The sequence below is a fragment of the Aethalodelphis obliquidens genome, unplaced genomic scaffold (genome assembly GCF_003676395.1).
Source record: "Aethalodelphis obliquidens isolate GAN/ISIS:26980383/991018 unplaced genomic scaffold, ASM367639v1 scaffold53, whole genome shotgun sequence".
Lineage (NCBI taxonomy): Eukaryota > Metazoa > Chordata > Mammalia > Artiodactyla > Delphinidae > Aethalodelphis > Aethalodelphis obliquidens.
This window is the reverse complement of record NW_020837997.1, coordinates 7836222-7863319: the sequence shown is the minus strand read 5'-3', so window position 1 is coordinate 7863319 and position 27098 is coordinate 7836222. Positions and strand designations below refer to the sequence as shown.

The following is a 27098-nucleotide window of genomic DNA, read 5'->3' as shown; positions in this document are numbered from 1 at the left end:
TGTGCCTAGCATGTGCCAGGCCCCAGGATACAGTAGTTCTATGTGTGACAATGGGGATGTCCCTCCAGATGTGGCTCCATCTCTGAGGGTGGGTTTGTGAACACGGTTGTTTTCGCAGGGCAGCTCTAGGTGTATGTCCAGACACAACTGGGTGTGTGCAACTTTCTGTGTGGCCTTTGTGTGTCAGTGTATCTGGGTGCAGGGGAGTGTGTGATGCGGGTCTGCCTGAGTCTGCTTGTGGGTCCAGGAAGTGACTTGCAGCTGTGGTAGCAGCGGGGGATGGAAGGAGGTGACAAGATGAGGGTCCGATTCCATGAGCCCTTGGTCTGCGTATGTCATTGTTTGTATCTCCGACAATGTTGTGAGTGTGTATGTGTAACATCCCCTGCTCCACCCACCCCCTACAACCCGGTCTGATTCTGCAGCCGGGGCCCCCACGCTGGCCGCCCTGCCCCACCCCCAGCTCTGGAGTAATTGCTCCTGAAGCACAAGCAGTGTGATTAATTATGGCTGCTGAATATGCAAATCAGCTGGGAATTTCCCAGCAGCCGCCAGGGTGCCGGTGACGATGCTGGGCAAATACACAGAGCTGAGCGTGCAAGGCCTAAAATTCCCTCCTTACACCTTTGTCAATTACCCTTTAATTTAGCAGGGCTGAATTTCTAATTCTTTAATGAGCTTTTACGTAATTAAAGAGTCATTACACTATTTTTTTTTTTTTTTTTTTTTGCGGTACGCGACCTCTCCCTGTTGTGGCCTCTCCCGTTGCGGAGCACAGGCTCCGGACGCGCAGGCTCAGCGGCCATGGCTCACGGGCCCAGCCGCTCCGCGGCATGTGGGATCTTCCCGGACCGGGGCACGAACCCGTGTCCCCTGCATCGGCAGGCGGCTTCTCAACCACTGCGCCACCAGGGAAGCCCACCATAAGCATTCTTGAGTTAAAGATGTTTGAGAGAGGAACTAAAAGGAAGGTAGGCTCCGGTCTACATTTGGGTTGATAGACATCAACCCAGGGTGAAGAAATCAGCAAAAGCAACACATCTGGAGAAGGGATGACCAGGAGAAACCCCACCCCCTCAAGAGCCCTCATTGGTATTTGAGGGTTTCTGGGTTCTTCATTGTGTGTCGGATACTTCCTCAAGACTCTACATGGGGAGCTCCCTGGTGGCCTAATGGTTAGGATTCTGGGCTTTCACTGCTGTATGCTGTGGCCTGGGTTCAGTCCCTGGTCAGTGAACTGAGATCCCTCAAGCTACTCGGCCAAAAACAAGACTCCACTTGGGGCTCCTCAGCGAAGCCTCTTCTGACCAACCTATTTCAAATAAGCCCCCGACTCCATCACTCTCCATGTAACTTGTCTGATTTTCCTTCACAATTAATACTACCTGAAGTCACATTACACAGAGATCTGTATATAATCTGTTTTCCTCAGAAGTAAGATCCTGAGGGGCAGATACGGCATCTTTCTTCTATCTCCAGCATCTGGAGCAATGCCTAGTGCTTACTACACACTCAATAGAGCTAAACAAATGAATAAGTGAATAAAGGGATGAACTCATGGATTAACCTCTGGGCACCAATATTCTTCATAGAGTTAGCACTCTTAGTAACATTTATGGAATGAATAAAGGAATCTAGAGCAAGTATTCAGGTGGCCTTAGAGGGCTGCTGGCAGGAATAGCAGAGTAAGCTCTGGTTTGGGGTTTTTTTTAAATAAATTTATTTATTTATTTTTGGCTACATTGGGTCTTTGTTGCTGCATGCAGGCGTTCTCTAGTTGCGGTGAGCAGGGGTTACTCTTCGTTGCGGTGCACGGGCTTTTCCTTGCGGTGTCTTCTCTTGTTGCGGAGCACGGGCTCTAGGCATGTGGGCTTCAGTAGTTGTGGCTTGCGGTCTTCAGTAGTTGTGGCTCGTGGGCTCCAGAGTGCAGGCTCAGTAGTTGTGGCGCACGGGCTCAGTTGCTCCACGGCATGTGGGATCTTCTGGGACCAGGGCTCAAACCCATGTCCCCTGCGTTGTCAGGTGGATTCTTAACCACTGCACCACCAGGGAAGTCCCAAGCCCTGGGTTTGAGGGAGGCAATTCACTCCAACCTGCTACCTCTACCCACACAATCCCACCTGATCCAACTTAACTCACACCAGCCCTCCATCACTCCTAACTCAACAATGTCTACCAAGTGCTGAATGGATAAACAAAATGCAGTAAATTATTATTCAACAATAACAAGGAATGAAGTTCTGATGCATTCTGCAACATGAACTGTGACATTATTATGCTAAATGAAAGAAGCCAGACATAAAGGACCACATACTGTATGATTCCATTTATATGAAATGTGGAGAACAGGCAAATCCACAGAGACAGAAAGATTAGTGGTTTCCTACCACCGAGAGGTTTGGAGGAGATGATGGGTGACTGCTCACGGATATGGGATTTCTTTCTGAGGTGACGAAAATGTTCCAAATTGATTGTGGTTATGGTTGCACAAGTCTGTGAATACCCTAAAAACCATTTAATTATACAATTTAAATGGGTGAATTATATGGTATGTGAATTATATCTCAATAAATCTGTTTTTTAAAACCTTCAACCCAACATCTAACCCCAAATTCAAGTCATCCCAAACCCAACTCTCATCTTAACTGATCACATCTTAACTCACCACACTGGCAATCCCTACCCCATATTCATAGTAACCCTTACTTACCTCTACTCAGTTCATTCTACTTCTTAAATCAACCCTAATTCAATTCAACCCAATATCCAATTCCAAACCCTTAATGCAATCCACTCATCATTCCAACCCCCAATTCAACAGATCCCCAAACTGATTCAACACACTTCAAACCACCCTCCAACTCAACTTATCTTCAACCCACTTCAACGTAATTTACCCTACCCTTAATCCCTAACCTCCAACTCACCACAAGGGTCAACTCATAATTCAAATCTCTTCACCCCCAACTCACTCCCTTGACCTGCCACCCAAACCTTTGACCCCTAGTCATTTTATCTCAAACCAAAACCACATTCCATGTCACCTCTTGATACATCCCCTCAACTCAGGCAGTGATTCCAAGACCAATCAAGGTCAACATGGAGATCTGTCTACTTTCTTTTTTAAAGTTAAATGTCTTCCTAATAGGTTCACAATTTTTCCCAGCTTTATTGAGATATAATAGACATATGACATTGTAGATGTTTAAAGTGTATATAACATGTTGATTTGATACACTTATATATGGCAAAAAGATTACCACCATAGCATTAGCTAACACCTCCCTCACGTCACATATTTACCACTTCTTTTTTTGTCCTGAGAACATTTAAGATCTGCTCTCTTAGAGATCGGACTATTTTTTCAACTTTTCCTCTAGCAGCCTAAGTTAATAAACAGGCCCATCACTTCCAGTGAATCCCATTATAATTAGGTTCCCCGACCCCCAAAGTTACCTCTACCAAAAGACTCAATTATTAAGACAGGTGGTGGCAGATTCCTTGGGTGAGACAAGAGCCTGACCCTAAGAGAGATATGGCCAGCGTCAGATGAAAGGCAGACAGGGACACAGTTCACTGGTTTATTCTCAGACTTGAGAAGCCAATTATGCCCTATGGCCTGGGGCGGGGTGGGGGGTGGACTTGGGGATCATGCTAGAATCTCTCTCATCATATCCCAGCCCTCCCTAAGGAAGAAGCAGATTAAATATACAACAGAGGGGGTTTTCCCTTTTAATACAGACCCAGGTATAAATAGGGCAGCACCATTAGGATCCTGATTTACCCTCCACCATCCTGGTCCCCAAACCATCTGGCATGGCAAGGTGCATTTGGGGAGATATGGGGGGAAGCAGTATTCAGAGCTAGCGGGGCTGAGGCAACAGAAGGAACACACAGCTCAGCCCAGGGAAATCCCACTTCCCTCTGTCGTCTGACTTCAGTCCATTCACTGTGAACCCACCTGAAAATAGGAATGAGTGAAGAGGTCCCAGCCTGGGATCAGGAGACATCCAGTGCTTAACTATGCGGAAGGTAGCACCAAAGGGTGTTGAGAGCACTGACTGAGGGGTGCGAGGCAGGCATGGGGGGCATTCATCAGCTCTGAGTTAGAAGTCCATTGCATGGGGGTCAGGGGAGGGAGTTGAGCATCGGGTGAGCATGAAGGGGAGACAGAGCCAGACTACAGTTATGCCAGCCGGGGTGAAGTGCAGGGAAATGGGACTCATGGGCCAGGGGAGTCCAGCCTCCAGACCCCCGGAATGGAGAAGGAATACTGTTTGACGGTGATGAGCAGACTGTCTCCTGGCTCCACAGTCCCAGGAGACGATAAATGTGATGGCTTCAAAGCCTCAGCACCAAATGTGCCCCATCTGGGGCTCCCTCATTTTCCCTCCCACCCATGAAGCTCTCAGCTGCTAAAGCAGACAGGGCCCAGTTCAAACCCAAATTTCTGGTTCGTCTGGCCAAAGTCAGCGGACGCCACATCCCATAAGGGCAGAAATCCCACTCGGGAAGAGCTGAACTGGAAGAGGGTCTTCGTCTGTCCCTTCCGTAGCTGACCGTGGGAAGACACGGATGCTGAGTCAGGGGGAGGGTAGCCACAGCCTCCCGCCCTGCTCTGGCCAGCCCCTCACCCCTCCCTTACCCTGCAGCCGTCGTAGGGAACAGTGATGGTGGCTGCTGCCGTCTGGTTGAAGGACAGCTCCTCCCCGTTGGTCCCAAGGAAACTGACAGAGCGGCCATGGTCTCCTGCAGCTTCGTCCAGCCAGGCGGCCGAGTTCTGGCAGGAGTATGTGAAGCTCTGGCGGGTTGTGGCACTCAGCAACTTCAGGAAGGTCAACTGCACCACACTCACCGGGGCCCCATCCGCATCCACGTAGGAGAACTGGAGGTGGGACAAAGAAGAGGCGAGCGTGCTCCATTCGCCTCCACTCCTTCTGAGGTACCCACCTCCCAGGATCTCCACCCACCGCAGACCTGCCCGCCCTGCCACGTCCTCATCTTTATCAGCCCCACCAGCCATCCGGCCGTCCACAGTTCTCTTGCAAGCCCCTAGGCACGTGTGGCCATTGAGCCCTTGAAAGGCAGCCGGTGAGACTGAGAAAGTTTTCAAAACTTTATTTAAATGTTAATTTTTTTCTGTCGGCACTCATTTTTAAAAAATTGAAGTATAAGGGCTTCCCTGGTGGCGCAGTGGTTGAAAGTCCGCCTGCCGATGCGGGAGACAAGGGTTCGTGCCCCGGTCTGGGAAGATCCCACATGCGGCGGAGCGGCTGGGCCCGTGAGCCATGGCCGCTGAGCCTGCGCGTCCGGAGCCTGTGCTCCACAACGGGAGAGGCCGCAACAGTGAGAGGCCCGCGTACCGCAAAAAAAAAAAAAAAATTGAAGTATAGTTGATTTACGATGTTGTGTTATTTTCAGATTTACAGTGAAAAGTTTTAGTTATTTGTGTATGTGTGTGTGTATATATATATATATATGTATATACACATATACTCATATATATATTATTTTTCAGATTCTTTTCCATTATAGGTTATTACAAGATATTGAATATATAGTTCCCTGTGCTATACAGTAGGTCCTCATTGCTCATCTATTTTATATATAGTAGTGTGTATCTTCATCTCAAACGCCTAATTTATCCCTCCCTCCCCTTTCCCCTTTGGTAACTGTAAGTTTGTTTTCTATGTCTGTAAGTCTATTTCTGTTTTGTAAATAAGTTCACTTGTATCATTGTTTTAGATTCCACATGGAAGTGATATCATATATTTGTCTTTCTCTGTCTGACCTACTACACTTAGTATGCTAATCTCTAGGTCCATCCATTTAAATTTTAATTTTTTATTTAATTATTTAATTTAAAACTTGTAACATTAATTTATAACTAATAACTGAGCTTCAATCCATTTATCAGAAAACTGAGGTTTGGAACAACTTGAGGATGTGAATATACTTTTTCAACTGCAGGTTTTATGCAATCTAAGTACTTCCAAGGGAAGTTAGTGTCCAAATTACGATGTGCTATAAATATAAAATATGCACCAGACTCTGAAGAACTCAGAGGGGGAAAGTTTAAAATGCCTCAATAATCTTTATATTGATATGACAATATTTTGGATATATTGGGTTACATAAAATATAGTATTAACTTGAGATAACTGGCTTGGTAACGCGTCCTGGCTTCCTTCTCTTCCCTGTACCCTTTCATGTTCCACAATTGATGTTTTCTGGAATCACGTCCCAGATAAGCCCCTTGCAATTGAGTCTTTGCCTCAGGGTCTCTTTCAGGGGAACCCAAACCAAGATACCCCCTGACATTATATTATAGCTTTGTTTCCTTGGTTATGGTCTGTCTGCTTCCTTGGTCCTATTCCCAGTAGAATATCAACTTCATGAAGTTAGGAACTTTTCTTTGCTGCTATGTTCCCAATGTTTAGCATACACATATATGTTACATAAACAAATCCCAAATGAACCCAAGATTCCACTCCATCCCGTAAACCTGACCTTCTTCCCATTTACATATCTCAGAACCTCACTAGACATCAGTCCCTCAAACCAGGAACCTGGGTGTCATCCCTATCTCTTCCCTCCCCTCCATCTCATCAATTACTCATCTCATCAATTACTCACCTGATAGGTCCTATTCACGTGCCATCTCATCAGTTACTAGGTCCTATTGACTTGTCATCCCATCAATTACTAGGTCGTACTGACTTCCCCTCTCAGAGGTTGTTCTAAGCCATGCCCTCCTCTCCATCCCCATAGCACCAGCTCCAGCCTGGTCCCTTCCTTGCTCTCTTGGACCAACACCTCAGTCTTCTGGGTCTCCCAGCCTCCAAGTTCCCCATCACCACCACCACCAGCTCAGAGGCATTTTTCTATCACAGAGATTTAATCTCGGTGCCTCCCTCACTTAAAAACATTCCATGGCTCCCTACTGCTCATAGATCTTTCTGAGGAAGTGGGCCTAGCTCACACCCCCCTCCCCAGCCTCTTCTCCTACCACATTCCCCCTCACACTCGCTAGAGCAGAGCAAGTCACCTTTTCTTTAAATTTACCAGGCCCTCTCTTGACTCTGAGCCTTCATATATCCTGTTCCATCTACCTGGAACACTATTCCTTGTCCTCCCAAACTTGCAACCCAACTTATTCCTTAGACCTCAGCTGAGCTGTGACTTCTACCAGGAAGCCTTCAGGTCCTTCCAGCACTGCCTCTGGATCGCCACCATGACCTGTGCTTTGCCCTATCATACATCTGATGCTGTGATCATCAAGAGGCAAAGTGAGTCTATCCTTTTCATCTCACCTCCTCCAATTCCCATGCTGGTTCCCACCAATTTTTATACCATCCCCACCTTGGCCTCCAGGGCAACTCACCTTCTTCCCTCGACGGAATGTGCTATACCAGCTTCCCAGCTTTTCTCTGGACCAGGAGGCCAGTTTCACCTGGGGAGTGGAGGGGACGGTGTAGCAGGTGCCCCAGGGGGCCACCATGTCCTTTCTGCATTTACCTCCCCACAATGAAAGCTACTGACTGTAATTATCAGGGACTCTCAGTCTGTTCTCTGACTGTTGGACTGAACTTGGCTGGTACACAGGACAGACCCAAGAGGCTGGGTGTTCCCGCCTTCTGAGGCAGCCTCCACCAATGATTGATGAGAGCTGGTGGATAAATGCCCCGGCTCCCTCTCCCCGAGGTGGGGGACAGCTCCCAGGAGCCTACCCTACACTGTCTCCTGGAAGTCCCCAGTGGAACTGAGCCTTGGGTGTCCAACGGTGATGTTTTAACAGCACACCCCTTATTGGCTGCCTCCCCTGGCCCCTCTCACTTACCCCTCCTGGGATCACCTCCTAAATAAATGACCTGCCCTTGTCAAACCCTCATCTCAGGGTCTGTGTCTGGGGAACCCAAACCAAGAATGTTCCTCACTCCCTGCCCCAGCCTCTCTCTGGGCAGAAGGAAGATGAGCTGGTGAGAGATCAGGCCTCAGGTGTCAGCAACTGTTTAGAGATCAAGCCCTGACCTCAAGCCCCCATAAATTGGGTGGGGGTGAGCTCGTCTAAATTTGCATCCACTAGAGTATCTGAGTTCCCACTAAACCAGGGCTCTGACCAGTAAAGAATAAGAATAAATAAGAAGGACATTATTGGGCACTTTTGCAGGCCCTGAGCTTACAACGTGTTTTCCCTGCAGTAGAGGTATTAACACAGCGACGCACATAGTCAGTGTTCATTCAGTGTCCCCTGATATGTTCATTGGCGCCTCAATGGCACAACCACCCTATGAGGTAGATACTTTCTTGAACCCCACTTTACAGATGAAAAAACTGAGGTGACAGATCTGGATTCCAGTCTGAGCAGTCCAGGGTTCAGAAGCTCACTGCACACCCACTGCCCTCTATAGCCAAGCCTGGGGCTTGGTGTCAGAGGCTGTTAGGCTCAGGGCTCCCTGATGGAGAACCCCAGGATTTCTGGGGAACCAGTGGAGGGCAGTGAGCCCATGGGGCCTATAAGACAGCAGGTTAGGAGGCACAATAGAGCATGGTTAAGGGCTGGGACAAGGGCCAGACTGTCGTGGGTAATCTTGTCCCTCTCTGTGCCTCAGTTTCCCTGTCTGGGGGATGATAACAGAATTTTATTTTTTTAATTGAAGTATAGTTGATTTACAATGTTGTGTTAGTTTCAGGTTACAGAAAAGTGATTCAGTTATACATACATACATATCTATTTTTTCAGATTCTTTCTCCTTCTAGGTTATTACAAAATATTGAGTATAGTTCCCTGTGCTACACAGTAGGTTCTTGTTGGTGACCTATTTTAGGGATGATAACAGGATGGCCACATTGGTGGTTGTTAATGCAGCCAAGCGCTTAGGGCTGGCACACATACCTGCTATCTCAAGGTTCTCCGTCATTATTGATTTCTTTACTAGATTTTCTTATCTGTCTTTCCCCATAGAAAATGGGCTCCATAAAAGCAAAGCAGTTTTTTTTTTTTTTTGGATTCTCTGCTGTAACCCCAGCATTTCAAGGAGTTGGCAATACAGTAGGTGCTCAAGAGATGTTAGTTGAAGGAAAAATAAAGTCCCAGTCAACGCCTGGTGTGTGTGTGTGTGTGTGTGTGTGTGTGTGTGTGTGTGTGTGTGTGTGTGGACAGGGTATGAATGAAATGGTTTCCAGAGTCTGGTCCCTCCTTCCACCACCACCACCTCCCACTTCACCCCCAGAGGTACTCACGGTCTCAAACTTCTTGTCTGGGTAAAGGCAGGTCTCTCCTCCCGCCGTGAAGTTGCAGAAAACCCTGAGCGCATCCCGCGCGCAGCCCTGATTGGGGTCAATCCAGTATTCCCCTGCCGCAAAGCCAGGTAGGGCGGATGAGCCGGGCGGACCCCGAGGCTCCCCGCCCACCGGGGGAGAGACGGAACCTCACCGTCGGGCAAATGCGGGTGGTTGCGGTGCAACTCGCTGCACACGAGGCCCGGGTTCTCAGCCGTGCCCGGAGGGCGTCGCAGCTGCTCCAGTTCGAAGCTCAGCGACGTGATCGAGGCCAGCACCTCCTCCAGGCCGCCCTCCGGGACTCCCGGGCTCGGGACCGAGCGCCGGCGCCGGCGCAGCCCGTGCAGCTGCGCAGATGGACCCTGGGCGGAGGTGGGGATGGAGGAGAGGAGGAGATCAGAGACGCAGGAGGAAGAGACAGGGAGAGAGAGGGGCAGAAATGAAAGACGTGGGGGGCAGAAAGACACAGGGGTAGGGGGAGAGGAGAAAGGGGAGGGAGAGATAGAGACAGGGACAAGGGGAGATAGACAGTCAGAAACAGAGACACGGGAAGGAGAGAGACAGAAGGGCTCAGAGATGGGGAGAGGCCGAAGTGGAGAGAGGATAAAAAGAGACAGAACCACAAAGTCAGGCAAAGGAGAGAGAGAGAGACAAGGACAGAGAGAGACAGAGAGAGGGTGCGCCCGGAAGAGAGAAACAAAGATTAAATAGTGAAACAAGTGTTTGAGATAGAGACAGAGAAAGGCCAGGAGAGATGGACATACGAGATACTGTCAGAGCCCCCATGGATGTCCCCCCCAACGCCCTACACACAGCCCAGATCCTCCTTCAGCTTTTGGGCCCACCTCCCACCCCACCTGCACCCCCTGAACACCTGGTGTTCCGCCCAGTTCTGGGCACTGAGGGACCCAAGGGGGACACACTCCAACATAGTCCCTGGGTAACTCACCTGGGGGCCGGGGGGACCTGGGGGTCCAGTGTCTCCGCGGGGACCTTGGGATCCCTGTAGGGAGAAGTCATTTGGGCGTGAACTCTGTCTATGGAGACCGCTGCCTGCCAACACACACACACACACACACACACAGCACTGGGGGCAAGGACATGCAATTTTCAGGACCAAGCATAAACCGCACATTTTCTTTCTATATGTGAACACCTCTGAAGTCATCATCTGTGACAAGTCATACTTTACTTGGTAGAACTGTTTTCTTCCATAGCAGTTTATAAAATAATGGCTCATCTTACAATGGATGGCATCTTAGATTTGACAAAATACAATGGTAGGTAAGGTAGATAGCTAGTGGGAAGCAGCCGCATGGCACAGGGATATTGGCTCGGTGCTTTGTGACAGCCTGGAGGGGTGGGATGGGGAGGGTGGGAGGGAGGGAGACGCAAGAGGGAAGACATACGGGAACATATGTATATGTATAACTGATTCACTTTGTTATAAAGCAGAAACTAACACACCATTGTAAAGCAATTATACCCCAATAAAGATGTTAAAAAAAAATACAATGGTAGGTGTTGAAGAAATACTTGTTGAATGCCTGACTGACTGAATAAATAAATGAATGAATGCAAAGGCCCTGAGCGTTCTAGCGCAGTTGAAGGGGGCTGGGATGTGGGAGCCCAAGGGAACAGTGAGTACTCACCGGGGACCCCTTTGAACCTTTCTGTCCTGGAGGACCCTGTGGGGTAGAGACAGGGAGAGCTGGAGTCCTGGCTGGCCCAACAAGGTGACCCCACCCCACAAATCCCTCATACTCACCACCACACCTCGGGGTCCAGGGTGGCCCAGAGAGCCGATGGGACCAGGGGAACCCTGGAGAAAGGACATCAGAGTCATCATTGATAGGGTTCATCCCTATGGTCCAGACACATCCCCCAGACAGGCTTCCAGTTCCCTCCAAAGAAGACCCCAAACCCCAGATGCAGACTTCAAGCTTCAAGTCCCCAGAGAGAGCCCCCCATTTTCTCCAGACACAACCCCTATCATTCTAGACCCAGGCTTCCCAAATCCCCATACCCACAGTCTCCAAACAAGCCCCACTTCTGCCTTCCCACCACCCTCTGAACACAATCTTCCCACTCGGGGCAGGACACACACTCACAGGTTCTCCCTGGAGGCCAGGGGGGCCTTGCACTCCTGGCAAACCCTGATCCCCTTTCTCACCAGCCTCCCCAGGGGGGCCAACGAGACCAATTAATCCGATGTGGCCCTGGAGGATAAAAGAGGCACATGTTGGGGAAGAAGTGTGGGCGGGGGATTGGGAGATTGTTCTCCTAGAGCCTTGGAGTAGTAGAGGAGACTCCAATCTCCTAGCCCTCTGGCTACAGAGGGAGGTAAGGGTGGAGGAGAGCGGGGTTAAGTGGGGGAGGAGAATAATGGAAGGAGGTATCCTTACCTTTTCCCCCTTGAGGCCAGCATCTCCCTTCAGCCCTGGGAGGCCAGAGGGCCCCTGGAAGAAGAGTTAGGGTCAGCTGGTGAGTCTCAGACAGAAAGCCTCAAGGTCCATGGGAGTGATTGGGGGATGGTCAAATGGGAAATTACCCAGGTTTCAAGTGGAATTACCGGGGAAGTGGTCATGGGGATGATGGTCAAGAAAGAGGAGGGATGATGAGAGATGAATGAAGGGGTTTGTTGGAGCACGGCCAACTTGGATGGTCCGTGGTCAACCTCAATGTAGATGGTCAGTGTAGGCTATTAAGATAGGTGGTCTGTTTGGTCAATGTAGACAATCAAGACGAAGGGTCAGGGTGGACGGTCAGTGTAGACCATTGAGATGAGTGATCAGAAGAGATGCTTAGTATAGACGGTCAGGGTTGACCATTGAGATGAGTGATCAGAAGAGATGCTTAGTATAGACGGTCAGGGTTGACCATCAGATGGCTAGTCAATGAGTGGTCAGTCTGCAGCGTCAGCACCCATGGTTACTAGATGCTCACTGGATGGCCAGTGTGGTTCCCAGTGCTGGGACCTCAGGGACAAAGAAGTCACTTACCAGGGGGCCAGGAGGGCCCAACTGTCCAGGAGGTCCCAGCAGGCCTGCTTCACCCTAGGGCAAAGCAGAACATGGGGGGCTGAACTCTGTCAGAACTCAGTGTGGATGTCCCGCTGCCCACCAGGGTCGGCTCCTTCTAACTATGGTGAGAAATTACAAGATGGGAGCGCATAAGGAAGGCAGGATCCCCCCCCACCGCCCTGTCCCTGTTCCCACCCCACTCACCACAGGGCCGGGGATCCCTCGAAGACCCTCAGGCCCGACACGCCCAGGGGGCCCTCGAGTCCCCACTGGGCCTGTCCTCCCTGGGGGCCCGTCGGGACCTGGTTCCCCCTGAAAAGCACAGGGGCAAGGGAGGGGGTAGAGAGAGTCAGGGGGTGGCTGCCTCCCGACCCGCCAGCCAAGAACCAGCAGGGAGGGGTCAGAACTGGAGCACCCGTGGTGTCCCAGGCCTCTCCCCATTCTGATGGCCCAACTGTTGGCTGACAGGTCAGGACAAGGCCCCCCCACCCCTTGGCAGGGGGCACTCACCTTGGTACCTTTCTCCCCTTCTCTGCCTTCTCGACCCGTGCGACCGGAAGGACCCTTAGGGGAGAAAGTGTGAGGGGGGGGCTGTGAGGTGAGTGGGTGCGCTGGGGATGAGTGGGGGTTTTGTAGGGGCGAGCGGGGGACTGTGAGAGTGAATGGAACAAAGTTGGAGCCAGGGCAGCCAGGAGGTGGTGGTGGGGTACTCATCACTCACCCTTTTGCCAGGGGGCCCAGAGGGACCGGGTTCCCCAGAAGCACCAGGTGGACCCTGGAGATTATAACCAGCAGGGTAGTTGAGGATGATGGTTTCAGGATGCCTTTTTATTTTTTTTTAAACATCTTTATTGGAGTAGAATTGCTTTACAATGGTGTGTTAGTTTCTGCTTTATAACAAAGTGAATCAGTTATACGTATACGTACGTCCCCATCAGGATGCCTTTGATGTGAAGACAGCCTTCCCCACATGTCACCCAGCACCAGCCATCTCCCGCCTCTACCCTCAAGCTACTCACATTCACGGCGAGGACCCAGAGAGGCAAAGCAGATGCATCTACAAGGGCCCTGGGTACCTCATTAACCCACTCTCCTGACCCCCCAATTCACCCACCCACCAGCCCCAACCCCCCTCTTCACGCACCACATCCTCTGTTCCCCTACTCACCAGTCCCCCCACATCTCCAGGGTCTCCCTTCTCCCCTGGGGGGCCGTCTTGACCCTGTGGTGGGAGGAACAAAGTCAGAAGGGGTCATGGGGGTACATGAGAATTTAGGGGTGAGGTTTGGAGGAATGTGAAGGTTATTTCCTCCATCGACCTTGCCCAGGTCTGTGGGGGCGTTGTGGAGATGGGAACAGAATAGGGAATATGCTAGGCTTTCGAGTAAGGAGGGTCACACTCACCGAAACCCCAGGGTCTCCGGGGGGGCCTAGGTCTCCTGGGAGCCCTGTGAGGCCCTGGAACACGGAATGATGGATAATTATATCTCTGAATGATGGAGCGTTCATTCATTCATTCATTTAACTGTGCCCAGGCACAGCTCTGGTTGCTGGGATACACTGGTGAACAAAACACAGAATCCCAGCCCTGGTAGAAGGAACATTCTCGTGTTTAATGTGAGCTAAGTATGTTGCATGCATCACCTCACTGCATCCCCTAGGCTTGGGACTCACAGACAGAACTGACCTCAGAGAAAGGACTCGGCGAGTGGTGGGGTGGTGAGATTCGAGTCAAGGTCCCTCAGACCCCGAAGCTCCTTGCTGTCCTCCGTCCCAACCCCGAGCCCCATCACCATGGTGGGAGGGGCTCCACCTCTGCCCTGATGGCAAATCCTTCATCAGCCAACTCTGACCCAGCATGAGTCTCAACCTTGACCTTCCCAGCAGTGTTAGAACAACTCAGTGTGGAATCAAGTTTCCCCTACTGCAATGACATATAACCACTCCATTTTTATGTTGACTCATTCTTTCATTCAGTCATTCATTTACTCAGCCATGTTCCGGGCTGCCTGTGGAATCAGCACACTGGAGGATGGGACACCCCCCCCAGCTGGAAGTTGGGGAGCAGGTTCAAGGTGACACACGTGCTCCTCCCCGAGTCCTTCCCTCCATGTCCCCCAGGACTCACCACGTTCCCTTTTGCTCCATCTTCTCCAGGGGGGCCTTTCTTGCCCGGCGGTCCAGCTGCCCCAGATGGGCCTGCATCCCCCTTTTCACCAATTTCTCCCTTGGGCCCCTTTTCAGAAACAGAGTTCAGAGGTGCCTGGCCTCTCCAGGGGTCAAGGGTTAGCATACCTGGACTTGGGAATCTGGCTGGCCTGGGGCTTTCCTGGGGTTAGGGGTCAGAGTAGCCTAGACTGCCCAAGGGTCAGAGGTCAGAGGAATCTAGGATTTATAGGAGTCAGGGGTCAGGATGGTCCAGTTGCCCAGAGGTCATGGGCAAATTTGGGCTAGCCCATGTGCCACCCTGGAGTGAATCAGAAAAGGGATCCCCTCTGGGCAACTCATCCCCAAGCCAGGGCTTGTGGTTTAGATGTGAGCCCCACCTGCCTCCTCAGCCCTACACCCTTGTGCAGTGTACAACCTAGAGAACTTTGTGTAGCAACCCTGATACCTTTCAGGGCTCTGTCATCAAGATAACAGGGGATGCCTGTAGGTCCTGGGTCAGTGGGTGACCTAGGGCTGCAGAGGTCATGGTGACCCTAGATGCCCAGGGGTCAGGGATTCCCTGAGATGGGTGCAGGGACACTGGACAAAGGTCACTCACAGGGATGCCTGGGATTCCTGGGGGTCCCCGGTCTCCAGGCTCCCCTGGCTCACCCTGCAGGAGGCAAAGTGAAGGTGAGGAGAGTTCCCATCCTGGCAGCCACCCCCAGGCAGGACTGGTTGTGCCTCCCCACCCCAGGCAGACTTTGGTTCTCTCTCTCTCTCACCTTCTCGCCCACTGCTCCAGGCTGACCAACTCCCCCAGGCAGCCCTGGAGGACCCTGGAGAGACAGCAAGGGGTACAGCTGGGACTGTGCAATCCCAACAGCCCCTTCTTGGGAAAGCTATGTCCTCACCTCTGAGGCATCCTGCCCTCCCCCAGAGTCCTCACCTCTGATCCGCTGGGGCCCGGGGGACCCCGAGGGCCTGGAGCTCCATGGGGACCCTGTGGGACAGTCAGAAGAGCATCCGGTGACCCCATGGTCCTTCAAAGCTCCACTAATCACAAACACCACCCTTGATGCTGGGACCCACATGATCCTTAAAATGACAATGTGACCTGTGACCCCCCCCAAACTGGTTTAATGGCCACCCCCGCCCTACCACCACAACCCCATTTTCCCCCATTGTCCATACCATGGACCCTACGTCTCCAACTTCCCCCTTTTCTCCAGGAGGGCCTGGCATCCCCTGTGGAACAAAGAAGAAAACTTGGGGCACAAAGTGGGAAGGACCGGAGGCTGTATCCCCAAACTCAGACACCTACCTGCAGGCCAGGGGGGCCAATCACCCCCATGAAGCCTCTCACTCCATCATCTCCTTTCTGCCCAAAGAGGCCTGGAGGTCCCCGGCGTCCCTGAGCCCCATCTGCCCCCTGGGGGGAGGACAGGGCAAGGCACAGTTAGGGTCTGTGTCAGGGGTCGGAGAAAGGCTCAAGGTCAAAGTCAGGATTGAGGCTCAGGGTTGGGATTCAGTTTGGAGAGGGTCAGGACTGGGTTTGAAGCTGGGGATGCAGGTTAAGCATCAGAGATGAGCAATGAAGTCAAGGGTTGAGTCAAAGTTTTTCTAAAAACTTTGCATTCGGTGGTGAGTCAGGGTCAAGTTGAGGTCAGTTAAGGTGATGAGGGGAAGGTCCAGATGGGGTTGAGATGTAGGGTAGGGTTTGAGGTTAGGGCCAAGGTACAATCAGAGTTTGAGCCCAGGTTTGGGGTCTGCATTGGAGGGTGGGTCAGGACTGGGGTTAAGGGTAAGACTGGGTCAGGTTCGGCTACTGTTGGATGTGAAGGTCAGGTCTGAGATGGGATTGAGGTTAAGGTCACAAGCAGTGTTGAGATTAGGGTTGTGATGGGGTTCAGGGGTTGAGGTCAGGATTGAGTCAGATTCTGGGGTGAGTTCATATTGAGTGTTGGCATGGAGGGGGTAGGTCAGTGTCAGGGCTGAGTTTGGGCCTGAGTCACCATGGAGAACACTGTCCCTTCCCACTGGGGATCCAAGGGATGGCCACAAAACGGGGATCACTCACCGGGGAGCCTGGGTGTCCCACAAGACCCCGTATCCCTGTTGGTCCAGGTGGGCCCTGGAGGAGGGAACAGAGTCAAAAACCCCTCAGGAGCTTCCCTGGTGGCGCAGTGGTTGAGAGTCCACCTGCCGATGCAGGGGACACGGGTTCATGCCCCGGTCCGGGAGGATCCCACGTGCCGCGGAGCGGCTGGGTCCGTGAGCCATAGCCGCTGGGCCTGCGCGTCTGGAGCCTGTGCTCCGCAACGGGAGAGGCCGCAACAGTGAGAGGCCCACGTACCGCAAAAAAAACCCCAAAACCCCTCAGGTTCAAGATTGGGGGGCTGGAAACACTAGAGATGTCAATCACTGCACCCCTGTCCACTCCCCCCACAGAGAAGCTGCATTTCCCTCCCCCAACCCTGCCTTCCTAGCTACCAACTCATGGGACCAGACAGAGCATGTGTCCTAAGTTTGGCCCATCAGAACGTTTGCCCCAAAGTCCCACCAGGACCCAGGGACTGAGCTGGCTCCCTGACGCTGGGCGCTGCGGCTGAACTTCCGGAGGGAAGCTGGGGGTGCAGTTAGCCCCTTTATTCCAGGTAGCCTGAGTGGCTTCTGTTACTTGCAGGTGTCAAGATGGGTCTCATGAAGGCAGGAAGCTCCGTGGCCTCCTCCTGGCCATCCTCCACATCCCTCTCCCCTCCCCGGGGACCACCCCCCTCACTGGGGCCCCCCACTCACCGCATCCCCCTTATCGCCTTTGCTGCCTTTGTGACCTGGGTCTCCCACTTCTCCCTGCAGAGGAAACAGGATGAGGGAGGCTCATGCCTCCCTCTACCCCCATCCCCCCCCAGCCCCTCCCCTTCCATGAACTCTCTCTCACCTTGTCCCCTTCCTCGCCAGAAGGCCCCACAGCTCCAGGGGATCCAGGAAGCCCCAGGGGCCCTGGGATCCCGTCTTTGCCAGTGGGACCAGGGGGGCCGCGTCCACCCTGATGGGCGGAGTGGAAAGGGGTATGTTGGGCCAGGGCAGAAATGAGCTCTTGATATGTAGAGGGCTGGGTCTGGGGGATGCCTGGGGGATGGGGGGCAGGCACTTACCGGGTACCCCTTCTCGCCTGCAGGGCCAACAGGACCTTGGCCTCCACTTTGGCCAGGAAGTCCAATGCCCCCTGCTGGGCCTACAGGACCACGCTCCCCAGGGGAGCCCTGAAAACAGCGGTGAAGGGTCAGGGATAATAGCAGCAGTGGTAATTCTCATTTATTGGAGGGTTTTCAAGCAGTCAGGCCCTGAGTTAGGTGGTTACCAGCACATCCAATCTATTCCCCCAGACAGCAGCCAGAGGGCGCTGTGAACACCTGAGTCAGCGCACGTGCCTCCCCTCTCTCCCTGCCCACATCCCTCTGGGGCTCCCACCCCACTTGTTGAAAAAAAGGTTTTCCTGGCAGCCCACAAGGTCCTGCACGACTATGCTCTCATCTCCTCCCACTCACCCTAGGCTCACTCCCCTCCAGCCACACGGCCCTGCTCACTGCTTCCTCCAGCCTCAGGACTTTGCACATGCCGTTCCCTCCGCCTGGCACACTCTTCCGCCCAGACACCCACATGGCTCCTCCCTCACCGCCTTCAGGTCTCAGCTCAAATGTCACCTTCTCAGGAGGCCTTCCCTGGCCTGCCTGTTTCAACGGCTCTCCCCTTCTCCCCTCTACTCTGCGCTATTTTGCCTTGTGGCATTCATCGCAGCTGATCCCTATCTCCCTGGCTAGATCGTAGTAAACTCCAGGAGAAAGAAGGGTTTTGTTTGTTTGTTTGTTTTTGAAAGAAGGTTTTTAAACGCTGATGTCTGCTACGCAGGTAAGTATGTGCCCAACGGATCATCTCACTGAGATTTACGATCATCTAGGAGATGGGACTATTTTACAGACAAGGAAACGGAGGCTCGCACAGTGACACGACTGCCCAGCCAGTGAGCGGCAGAGTTGGCCGTGACCCCGACCTGTTTGGCTCCCCAAATAACAGACTTGATGAGGACAATACCCAGCTTCCCAGAAACCCTGAGACCCCTGCACCCTGCCTGCCACACAGCAGACGGGTTTACACTTACGTTAGCCCCGACGGGGCCAGGGGGGCCCTTGTCACCCTTCAAACCAGTAGGTCCCTGAGGAGGAGATGATTCACAGTCGAGAGACTCCCAGCGGTGCCCCTGAGTCCTGTCTTCACTCTGGGGGGCTCAGAGTTCCCACCCGCTTCCCGGCCACTGAGGTTCAGGGATCTGTCCCTCCTGCAGCCATTACTTTACTATCACATTTGCCCCTCCCCTGGGCCCCCCTTTCCTCCTCTGCTTCACAGCCCAGCCAGGCACATTCAGGAGGGGTTCCAAATGATACTCACTGGGTCCCCGGGGGCTCCTTGGGGACCAGGGAAGCCCCTGTGTCCAGGTGGCCCTTCCTTCCCAAAGGGTCCCAGTGGTCCCAGGTCCCCCTGGAGGAGTGCAGAAGAGGGAGGTCAGACTCCAGAGAAGAGGGCGTCTCCCCTCAATCTGTGAGTCTGGGCCCCCTGCCCCATGGTGTTGATTCTGAGCCTGGAGGTGCCGTGGGGATGTTGAGGGACCTTTGGGGTCACTTGATGAGATCTCCCGTGGGGCAGGGTCTCACCTTGGCCCCCTCTCTGCCTTCCAGGCCCGGAAGACCTTGTTCACCAGGAGATCCAGGGGGGCCTGGGGGCCCCCTCTCACCCAGAGGCCCTGCTTCTCCCGTCTTTCCCTGGAGAGGAAGAAGGCTCATCTTGAATGGAGGTGGCCTGGGGTGGGGGTCTGCCTGAGATCACCTCCCCCTCCCCCAAATATCCCCGAACTGGTACAAAACTAGGGAGACCTGTGGGGTCCACTCTGACCTGAGGACCCACGACACCAGCTGGTCCAGGTGGGCCTGTCTGACCTTGGAAGCCCTGAGGAGAAACATTAAAAGGAGGTGTCATGAAAAAAAAACAAAAAACAAAAACAAAAACAAAATGGAGGTGTCATGGAGGGGAAGAAATGGAGAGCCTAATGGGGTCATGGGTCAGAGGTCAAAGGGTTTCTCACCAATTCTCCTCTAGGTCCAGGGTGCCCACGTTGCCCGTCTTTCCCTTGGGGGCCCTGAGGGACAAGGTGGGAGAGAGTTGAGGCACAAACAAGGAGTCCCCCCACTGCCTGGCTCCCCCTTCCCCCCAGCAGGGTGAGCTCACTTACAGGGGGACCCTTTGGTCCAGAGAACCCAGGAGGGCCTTGCAGACCTGGGAGGCCCTGAAATGGAAGCAGAAATCATTCACTCATCCCTCCCGCCTGCCCCTGAGTCCCACATAATGACAACAGCATGTTGGGTGCTTCCTGCAGGCCAGGCATGGGGTCAAGCATTCTATGCACAGGAAGTCATTTCATTCACCACTGCAGCCCTTTGGGATGGGGACTGTGGTTATTCCCATTTGATAGAGTTGGAAACTGAGGCACAGAGAGGTTAAGTGACTCACCCAAGGTCACACCGCAGGTGAATGGCAGAGCTAAGACTTGAACTCACAGCTCTCTGACTTCAGAGGCTGTGCTTTTTCTGCATTATAATGTCTCCCCACCTTCTGGGCTTGTCTCCTACCCAGAATCACACACACACACACACACACACACACACACACACTCACTCACTCACTCACTCACTCACTCACCTTTTCTCCAGGGAACCCAGGGGCTCCGTCCTGGCCCACATCACCCTAGGATGGAATGAATGAGACTCAGGCTGCAGAACGAACTCAACGAGGAGGTATTGGGTGGGACTTGGTGAGCCCGGGGCAGAGGGCCTGCTTGGGGGGCCTGACCACCCACCCACCCCATACCTTGGGGCCTGGTTGCCCTGTGGCACCTGGTTGCCCCCTCTCTCCACGGGAGCCCTGAATAGAAAAGAAGCAAACATTGGAAGTGAGAGGGTGGGGGAGCCTAGGAGATGAGGATGAGTCCTCTGGGTCCCCCCACCATGACTACCTGAAGTAACCCCAACCCTCTTCCCGCCCACTTCTCCTCTCGTAGCCCCTCCTTCCAGCCCTGCCCCCATTTTCTTACTGGTGGTCCCCGCTCTCCTTCCAGGCCTGGCTGCCCAGCCTTCCCCTGGAATGTAAATTAGATGAGGGGGAAGCAGAAGAGGATGATGGTGCAAATACATGACACAAACACACAAATGCACCCAGTCAGAGACCTGGAAAGATGCCTGCCCCACATTCATTTGCAAGCCTTTCACTCACACGCACGCATCAGTACAGCTTACACATGCAACTACGCAAAGATCACAGGCACCCAATTATATTATGATTACACCTACAGGTCCACACATACAAGCACATTTGCTCACACAGACACCTATTTATCACAGCTGCATGGTATGCACACATGACTGCATGCCATCGCAGCACGCAAGGGGGGACCGCAGCTTCGAGATGACACTCGGAGCCTGTCATGTAATATGTCCCTTGCACACGTGTCTATCCAGTGTAAACACGTATGTGCATGGATTCATGTGAGGACACGGTCCTGATAAACACAGCAGTATACAAACCCTTGCGTGCATATACACAATGTCCATTTACATAGCTACAGTGCACCCATAGCGAAACAACGCATGCATGTATACACAATCCCCCAGGTGTGCAGAAACACACACATATGTGTATTTCCCTATTCTTTCACACACTTCGACATACCCCCTCACACATGTATGCCCATAGTCACACAACGTACGTGCAGCTGGTGCCCTCGTTCACCCAGTCACAGGCCCCTAGGCTGCAGCATCCAGACCCCATCTAATCTGTACTGAAAGGCACACGGGAGGCACATGCGTACACAGACACGCAGGCACATTTGCTGTAATGCCAGGTGGGATCACCTACATGTGCCCTGCATTGCACATGGCAATATGTGTGCACACAAGTGCTTCCAGGCATAGACACAGCCACCTAGGGCCCCACGTGCTATCACGCACAGCCATACACTCTGTTCCTCTCATGCAAGCCCTTCCCTCTCCCCTGACCCCTGGATTGCGACTCACCCGCTTCCCTTTTTCTCCTAATGGTGCCAGGGGCCCGGGAAAGCCAATAGATCCCTGAGTAAAGAGGATGAGAGAGAAGACATGGGTGTGAGGAGTGGGTGACGTTAGCCCCTCACCGCATTCAGCCACCCCATCTTTTCAGGCATTTCCAGGCCAGTGATTCCAGAAAGTCTTTGGCCCCTCCAGCCCCAGTGAGCAGCCCCTCCCTTGCTCACTCCATTCCAGCCACACTGGCCTCTTTAATGCTACTCAGATACCAGTACATTCCTGCCTCAGGGCCATTGCACTGGCTGCCTTTGCCTAAAATGCTCTTCTCTCAGATCCCCACAAAGCCAGCTACTCCTCATCATTTAAATCTCATTCAGACATCACCTCCTTAGAGAAGCTTTCCGCCATCATCCTGACCACCACATCCTCAAGTCATGCTCTGTTTATCACGTCCTATTTTGTTTCCCCTGTAATATTTGTATTGAAATGACCCTGCTCATCTGTTTACTTATTCAATGACTAGGACATAATGCTCCGGTCTTATTCTCTACTGCCTGGCACATGGTGGTGTCTTACTCAATACTTGTTAATTGACTGCCTCCAGTACTTGCTTTCCTGCCCATCGTCCCTTGACCTGGGGGAAAACATCATATGCTCTGATATCCCCTCTCACCCCTCACTGTGTTTTGAATCCTAGATCCATCACTAAATTAGCTGTGTGGCCCTGGACAAATGGATTGACCCCTCTGAGCATCAGTCTCCTTTGTAGCCTGGGGATACCAACAATACCTCCTTCACAAGGTTTTCGTTAGGATTAAATGGGATATATATAGAAAGTGGGGTTTTTTTTTTTAAAGGTACTTGGCACATAGTATGTGCTCGAGAAATATTCGCTGTCTTTGTTATTCATGGTGATTATTAGTAAGTGCTATGGACTGAATGTTTGTGTCCTCCCAAAATTCATATGCTGAAGCCTCAGTCCCTAGTGTGATAATATTTGGAGGTTGGGCCTTTGGGAAGTAAGTAGGTCATGAGGGTGGGGCCCTCGTGAATGGGATTAGTGTCTTTATAAGAAGAAGAGGAGACTAGATCTCTCTCTCTCTCTCTCTCTTTCTCTCTCTCTCTCTCTCTCTCTCTCTCTCTCTCTCCTTCTCCCTCTCCCCTATGTGAGGACAAAGACAGAAAATGTTCATCTACAAACCAGGAGAAAAGCCCTCACCAGAATCCAACCATGCTGGCACTCTGATCTCAGACTTCTGGCCTCCAGAACAAATTTCTGTGTTTAAATCACCCAGTCTAAGGTATTTTTACTCTAGCAACCCAAGCTGAATAAGACACTGACCTCAACCAGGCCGACATATCAGGCCTCCTGTAAAGTATTCATTGCTTGTTGCCCAAGACACACTGATCAGTCCTGGCTACGAGACTTTGTTCTAACTCCCATGAATTTCTGTTCCAACAGGCTGAGTTCTGCTCTTAGTTTTGATACCTTGAGTTAATCCCAAACCTATTTATATCAGTTGCCCTTGCTATTGGGGTCATGTGACTTAATGAAACCTTACAAAAACTGATGAAATGTAGAAAGGGAAAAGAAAGAGATCTGTAAAATCTAGGTTAAATGGAAAAGACTCAATGTAAAGGGAAGTCACTAAAAAAAAAAACACTGTCCAATTAGGCACGGGCAAGATACCTGCTAGATCGAGATACCAAAAGTGTGGAACTCAAGAAGGATTCTGCACTCAGATTTCTTCCCAAGTGTCTTTGCGTTTCCGCTCCACTTTATGTAAAAAAAACTATAAATCATCAGTGATGTAATATGGGTGTGGTTTAGGCAGAAAGACATGTCTTACCAATAGCCTCATTCATCAAAACATTGGCAGCCAAATGTACAGTTTTACATAAGTACATTCTAAGTTATAATTAATTCAAGATATGTAAAATATGTATTTTTTATGATTCTCCTCCTTACTGACTTGTTTGAACCAACCTCAATCATACCAAATAAGAAGGATCCTACAGTTTTATTATCACCAAAATCATCAATTTTATCATCATCAAATTGATGAGGTAGATACTACTGGTATCTCCCTTTCGTAACTGAGAAAATGGGTTCAATAGACTTGTTCAAGATCATTTAGCAGGTAAGGTGTGACTTACTCAAGGTCACTTAGCAGATAAGGCTGGGTATTTGAGCCTAAGTTTGTCTGATGCCAAAGCCCACATCTTACACTTTCAATGCCCCATGGGGTGGACAGCTCACACCCTCAGACCACAGCCTGGACCCCCAGATGTTAATCAGTCTCTGAACCCTGCCCTTGCCCACCACCCTCCTGCTAGCTTCTGACCTTAGGGCCTGGACGTCCTGGGTAACCTGGGAGACCCGGCACCCCAAGCTTGCCCTGCAGAGAGATTATGGGACAAAGGTCAGAGACTGCAACTTGGAGGTAAGTGGGGGAGGGGCAGGAAGGCTGGGGCATGGTTGCAGGGGTGGGGGTGGGGGGATTCAGGGAAACATGGGTTCAAGTCCTGGCCCCTGCCTGCTAGGGGTATGTCCTTGGGCAACTCATTCAACCATTCCAAATCTCAGTTTCCTTGTCTGTAAAATGGGGGTAAAAATGTCTGTTGCCCGTGGTGGTTATGGGGACAAAAATAAGATAAAGTGCATGGAATTGCTCTGTAATGCTGAGCTGGGGAATTGAAGGAGCTGAGAGCCTCCTGAAGTTGGAGATAAAACAGCAGAGGGCAGAAGGCAAAGGGCCAGGGAACACCTTGCCTGCAGGCTAGAAGCTGGGGTATAGACTGGAGGGGGTGACCAGGTCCACTCACCTTCTCCCCAGCTGAGCCTGGGGGCCCCTCCTCACCAGGAAGCCCCACCTGCCCCTTCAGCCCTTCAGGACCATCCTCTCCCCGAGGACCTGGGGGTCCGGGTTGCCCCTGGAATAGAAAAGGAGAAGCCCTGACATCAGTCCCTTTGTCATTCCTGTCTTTGGCCCAGTTCACCCCCTCCCTCTCTTTCCCAAGTCCCCCAGATCCACCAGACCCCTCCTCTGGAGGTCATCTTACCCAATCGCCTTTAAGCCCTACATCACCCTTGAAGCCTGGGAAGCCATCCTCTCCCTGGGTGGAAGATAGTACAGAGATCAGATGTCAGGGCTTCAGGGAAGGGACACAGCCAGAGCCCCATTATTAGGGTTCCCCCCTCAAGGAATCCCCTCCCTTCTCACCTTCTCTCCTTTCTCCCCCTGGAGGCCCCGGTTGCCAGAGGTACCCTGAAAAATATAAAAGCTCTCAGGTCCCCCCTTCCCCCCACTTAAGAAGGGCTCCAGACTCGGGCCCCGGACTCAGTCCCCTGCCCTGAAACAGCCAGCAGAGTCCCAAGCGGATGTCAGACTGGAGGAAGGGGGGTGAGGGTCAGCCCCAGAGGAAATTATCTTTCCCCAAAATCTGCTAGTATGGTGTGCAAGAGGCTGCCTCTCCCCCCACCCCTTCCCACTGGCAGCCTCCCAAGGTCATCTGTGTGGGGGAGTGCAGGGAAGGCCAAGTTTCCAAGTAATTGATTCCCATCTCCCGGGGACACTGTGTCCACGGTTCCTTCTGGCAGGAGAAAGAGGATGAACATTCCAGGCCCCGGCTGCATTCTAAAGGCAAAGGAATGTTTCCCATTGTGCTGGCTACAATGCAACTCTGTGCCTGGCAACAAGGGGAGTCTGTGCTTGGCTACAGCAAGACTGCTCAGTGCAAGCCCAGATGCTGCTCCAGCCAAATTCTGGGCTTGGGCCACAAGAAAAGCTGCACTTGGCTACAGTGTAACTGAGCTCAGCCACTAAAATGAAATTGTACTTGGATACAATACAACTGTGTTTTCACAATAGCATGACTGTTTCCAGCCACAGGGAGACACGATATTAACCGAACTCAGTGACTACAACAAAATTATACTTGGATACAATATAACTATGTGGTTTTGTTTTTGTTTTTTTGTTTTTTTGCGGTACGCGGGCCTCTCACTGTTGTGGCCTCTCCCATTGCGGAGCACAGGCTCCGGACGCGCAGGCTCAGCGGCCATGGCTCACGGGCCCAGCCGCTCTGCGGCATGTGGGATCCTCCCGGACCGGGGCATGAACCCGTGTCCCCTGCATCGGCAGGCGGACTCTCAACCACTGCGCCACCAGGGAAGCCCATAACCGTGTGTTTTGACAATAGCATGACTGTCTCTAGCCACAGGGCAATTCATTGGCCACAATGTAACTGAGCTTGGCTACAATTGTTCTCTGGCCATGGCTACCATGTAACTAGACTCAGCAACAACATAGCCTTCAACTATATATAGGAAACCATGCCTGGCTACAATGGAACTCTGAGTTTGGACACCCACAGGATTTTGTGGCCAGCTACAATAGAACCACCTCCTTGGTTATAGTGTAACTAAGCTTGTCTATAACGCAAAAATGGGAGGAGCCAGCTCTTGGCTACCATCAAACTCTGTTTTTAGACTACAGGTAATGGATACCTGTACTTGGCTACAATGTAACTGGACTCAGCTACCATATAGATGTGAATTCCAATGTCCCTGCGCTGGGTCAACAGTGAATCTCTATTCAGTACAGCTCTCAGCTCGTCTTAGCATTTCTGGGCTTGCATATGGTATGGCTCTGGGCTTGAGCTTTCAAACAACCCTCTGCTTGATTACAGTGTGCTGACCTGGACCTGGACATGATGTGTGTGCTTCCAGTGAAATGGGTTCAGCCTCTAATGGCTTTAACTGTTCTCGACTACAAGGTGAAAACCATGCTGTACTGTTACCCTTTGGCTTTTCAGCTCCAAAGTAGCTATATATTGTCACTTCTACCACACCTTGCCTGGAAGACTGATTCCTCTCATCACACACACAGAAGTTTCTGATAGAGCTGGCTTCCAGAGGTCCATGCTGATGGATCAACCCTATCTGCAGGGAATTCCTTGGCAGTCCAGTGGTTAGGGCTCCGCACTTTCACTGCTGAGGGCCTGGGTTTGATGCCTGGTCGGGGAACTAAGGTCCCACAAGTCGCGCAGCACGGCCAAAAAAAAAAAAAATAAACTCTATCTGCAGGCCCCAAGTATCACTTACCTTCACACCCCGAGGTCCAGGATAGCCCGGAGGGCCTGCCGACCCTGCTGGACCCTGAGATGGACATAAGATGAGTGCCATCCTGTTCTCCCCCCTCCATGTTCCCAGTGCCCTCATCTCTCTTCTCATTAATAGCCCCTGACTCCTGGCCCTGCCTGCCAACCCTCATCCCCAAATCAGCCCGTCTCCAGGTCACTTACCTGGGCCCCTTTCTCTCCTGTTGGGCCCTCATGACCTGGGTGACCCTAGGAGATAAACATTCTAAGTTGTCCGGGACCTGATATGCCATCCAAATTCCCAAGCCTCCCCACTTCTCCTTCCTCCTTCTCCCAGAATCTAGTTCTCACCAGAGGGCCATCAGATCCTGGGAGGCCTGGAATTCCTGGGTTCCCAGGGGGACCCTGAAAGAAGATGAACAGTAGGGGG

General features: G+C 52.0%; 1 protein-coding gene across 8 annotated transcripts in view; it reads right to left on the bottom strand.

Annotated features, from left to right (window-relative positions):
• Positions 1-3567: 3567 nt before the first annotated feature.
• COL5A3 (collagen type V alpha 3 chain) overlaps positions 3568-27098 on the bottom strand; it is a 38377-nt gene continuing 14846 nt past the window's right edge. For 5 of the 8 annotated variants that reach the window (XM_027085242.1, XM_027085240.1, XM_027085245.1 and 2 more), the window contains 43 exons: positions 27020-27073; positions 26873-26917; positions 26673-26726; positions 24790-24834; positions 24629-24682; positions 24392-24499; positions 23911-23964; positions 21578-21631; positions 20599-20643; positions 20376-20429; positions 20208-20252; positions 19741-19794; positions 19594-19647; positions 19404-19457; positions 19166-19273; positions 18903-18992; positions 18616-18669; positions 17612-17719; positions 17395-17502; positions 17253-17306; positions 16534-16587; positions 15778-15885; positions 15648-15701; positions 15403-15456; positions 15206-15292; positions 15073-15126; positions 14434-14541; positions 13710-13763; positions 13474-13527; positions 13027-13080; positions 12816-12869; positions 12510-12617; positions 12285-12338; positions 11688-11741; positions 11394-11501; positions 11051-11104; positions 10935-10970; positions 10232-10285; positions 9437-9644; positions 9244-9356; positions 7385-7453; positions 4646-4885; positions 3568-4555 (listed from right to left, as the gene is read on the bottom strand). In XM_027085242.1, the coding sequence (XP_026941043.1) occupies positions 4409-4555; positions 4646-4885; positions 7385-7453; positions 9244-9356; positions 9437-9644; positions 10232-10285; positions 10935-10970; positions 11051-11104; positions 11394-11501; positions 11688-11741; positions 12285-12338; positions 12510-12617; positions 12816-12869; positions 13027-13080; positions 13474-13527; positions 13710-13763; positions 14434-14541; positions 15073-15126; positions 15206-15292; positions 15403-15456; positions 15648-15701; positions 15778-15885; positions 16534-16587; positions 17253-17306; positions 17395-17502; positions 17612-17719; positions 18616-18669; positions 18903-18992; positions 19166-19273; positions 19404-19457; positions 19594-19647; positions 19741-19794; positions 20208-20252; positions 20376-20429; positions 20599-20643; positions 21578-21631; positions 23911-23964; positions 24392-24499; positions 24629-24682; positions 24790-24834; positions 26673-26726; positions 26873-26917; positions 27020-27073 (3276 nt within the window). In that variant the 3' untranslated portion in view covers positions 3568-4408. The remainder of the gene's footprint in view (positions 4556-4645; positions 4886-7384; positions 7454-9243; positions 9357-9436; positions 9645-10231; positions 10286-10934; positions 10971-11050; positions 11105-11393; positions 11502-11687; positions 11742-12284; positions 12339-12509; positions 12618-12815; positions 12870-13026; positions 13081-13473; positions 13528-13709; positions 13764-14433; positions 14542-15072; positions 15127-15205; positions 15293-15402; positions 15457-15647; positions 15702-15777; positions 15886-16533; positions 16588-17252; positions 17307-17394; positions 17503-17611; positions 17720-18615; positions 18670-18902; positions 18993-19165; positions 19274-19403; positions 19458-19593; positions 19648-19740; positions 19795-20207; positions 20253-20375; positions 20430-20598; positions 20644-21577; positions 21632-23910; positions 23965-24391; positions 24500-24628; positions 24683-24789; positions 24835-26672; positions 26727-26872; positions 26918-27019; positions 27074-27098) is intronic. The other 3 variants (XM_027085247.1, XM_027085243.1, XM_027085246.1) reach the window with 1 other exon arrangement.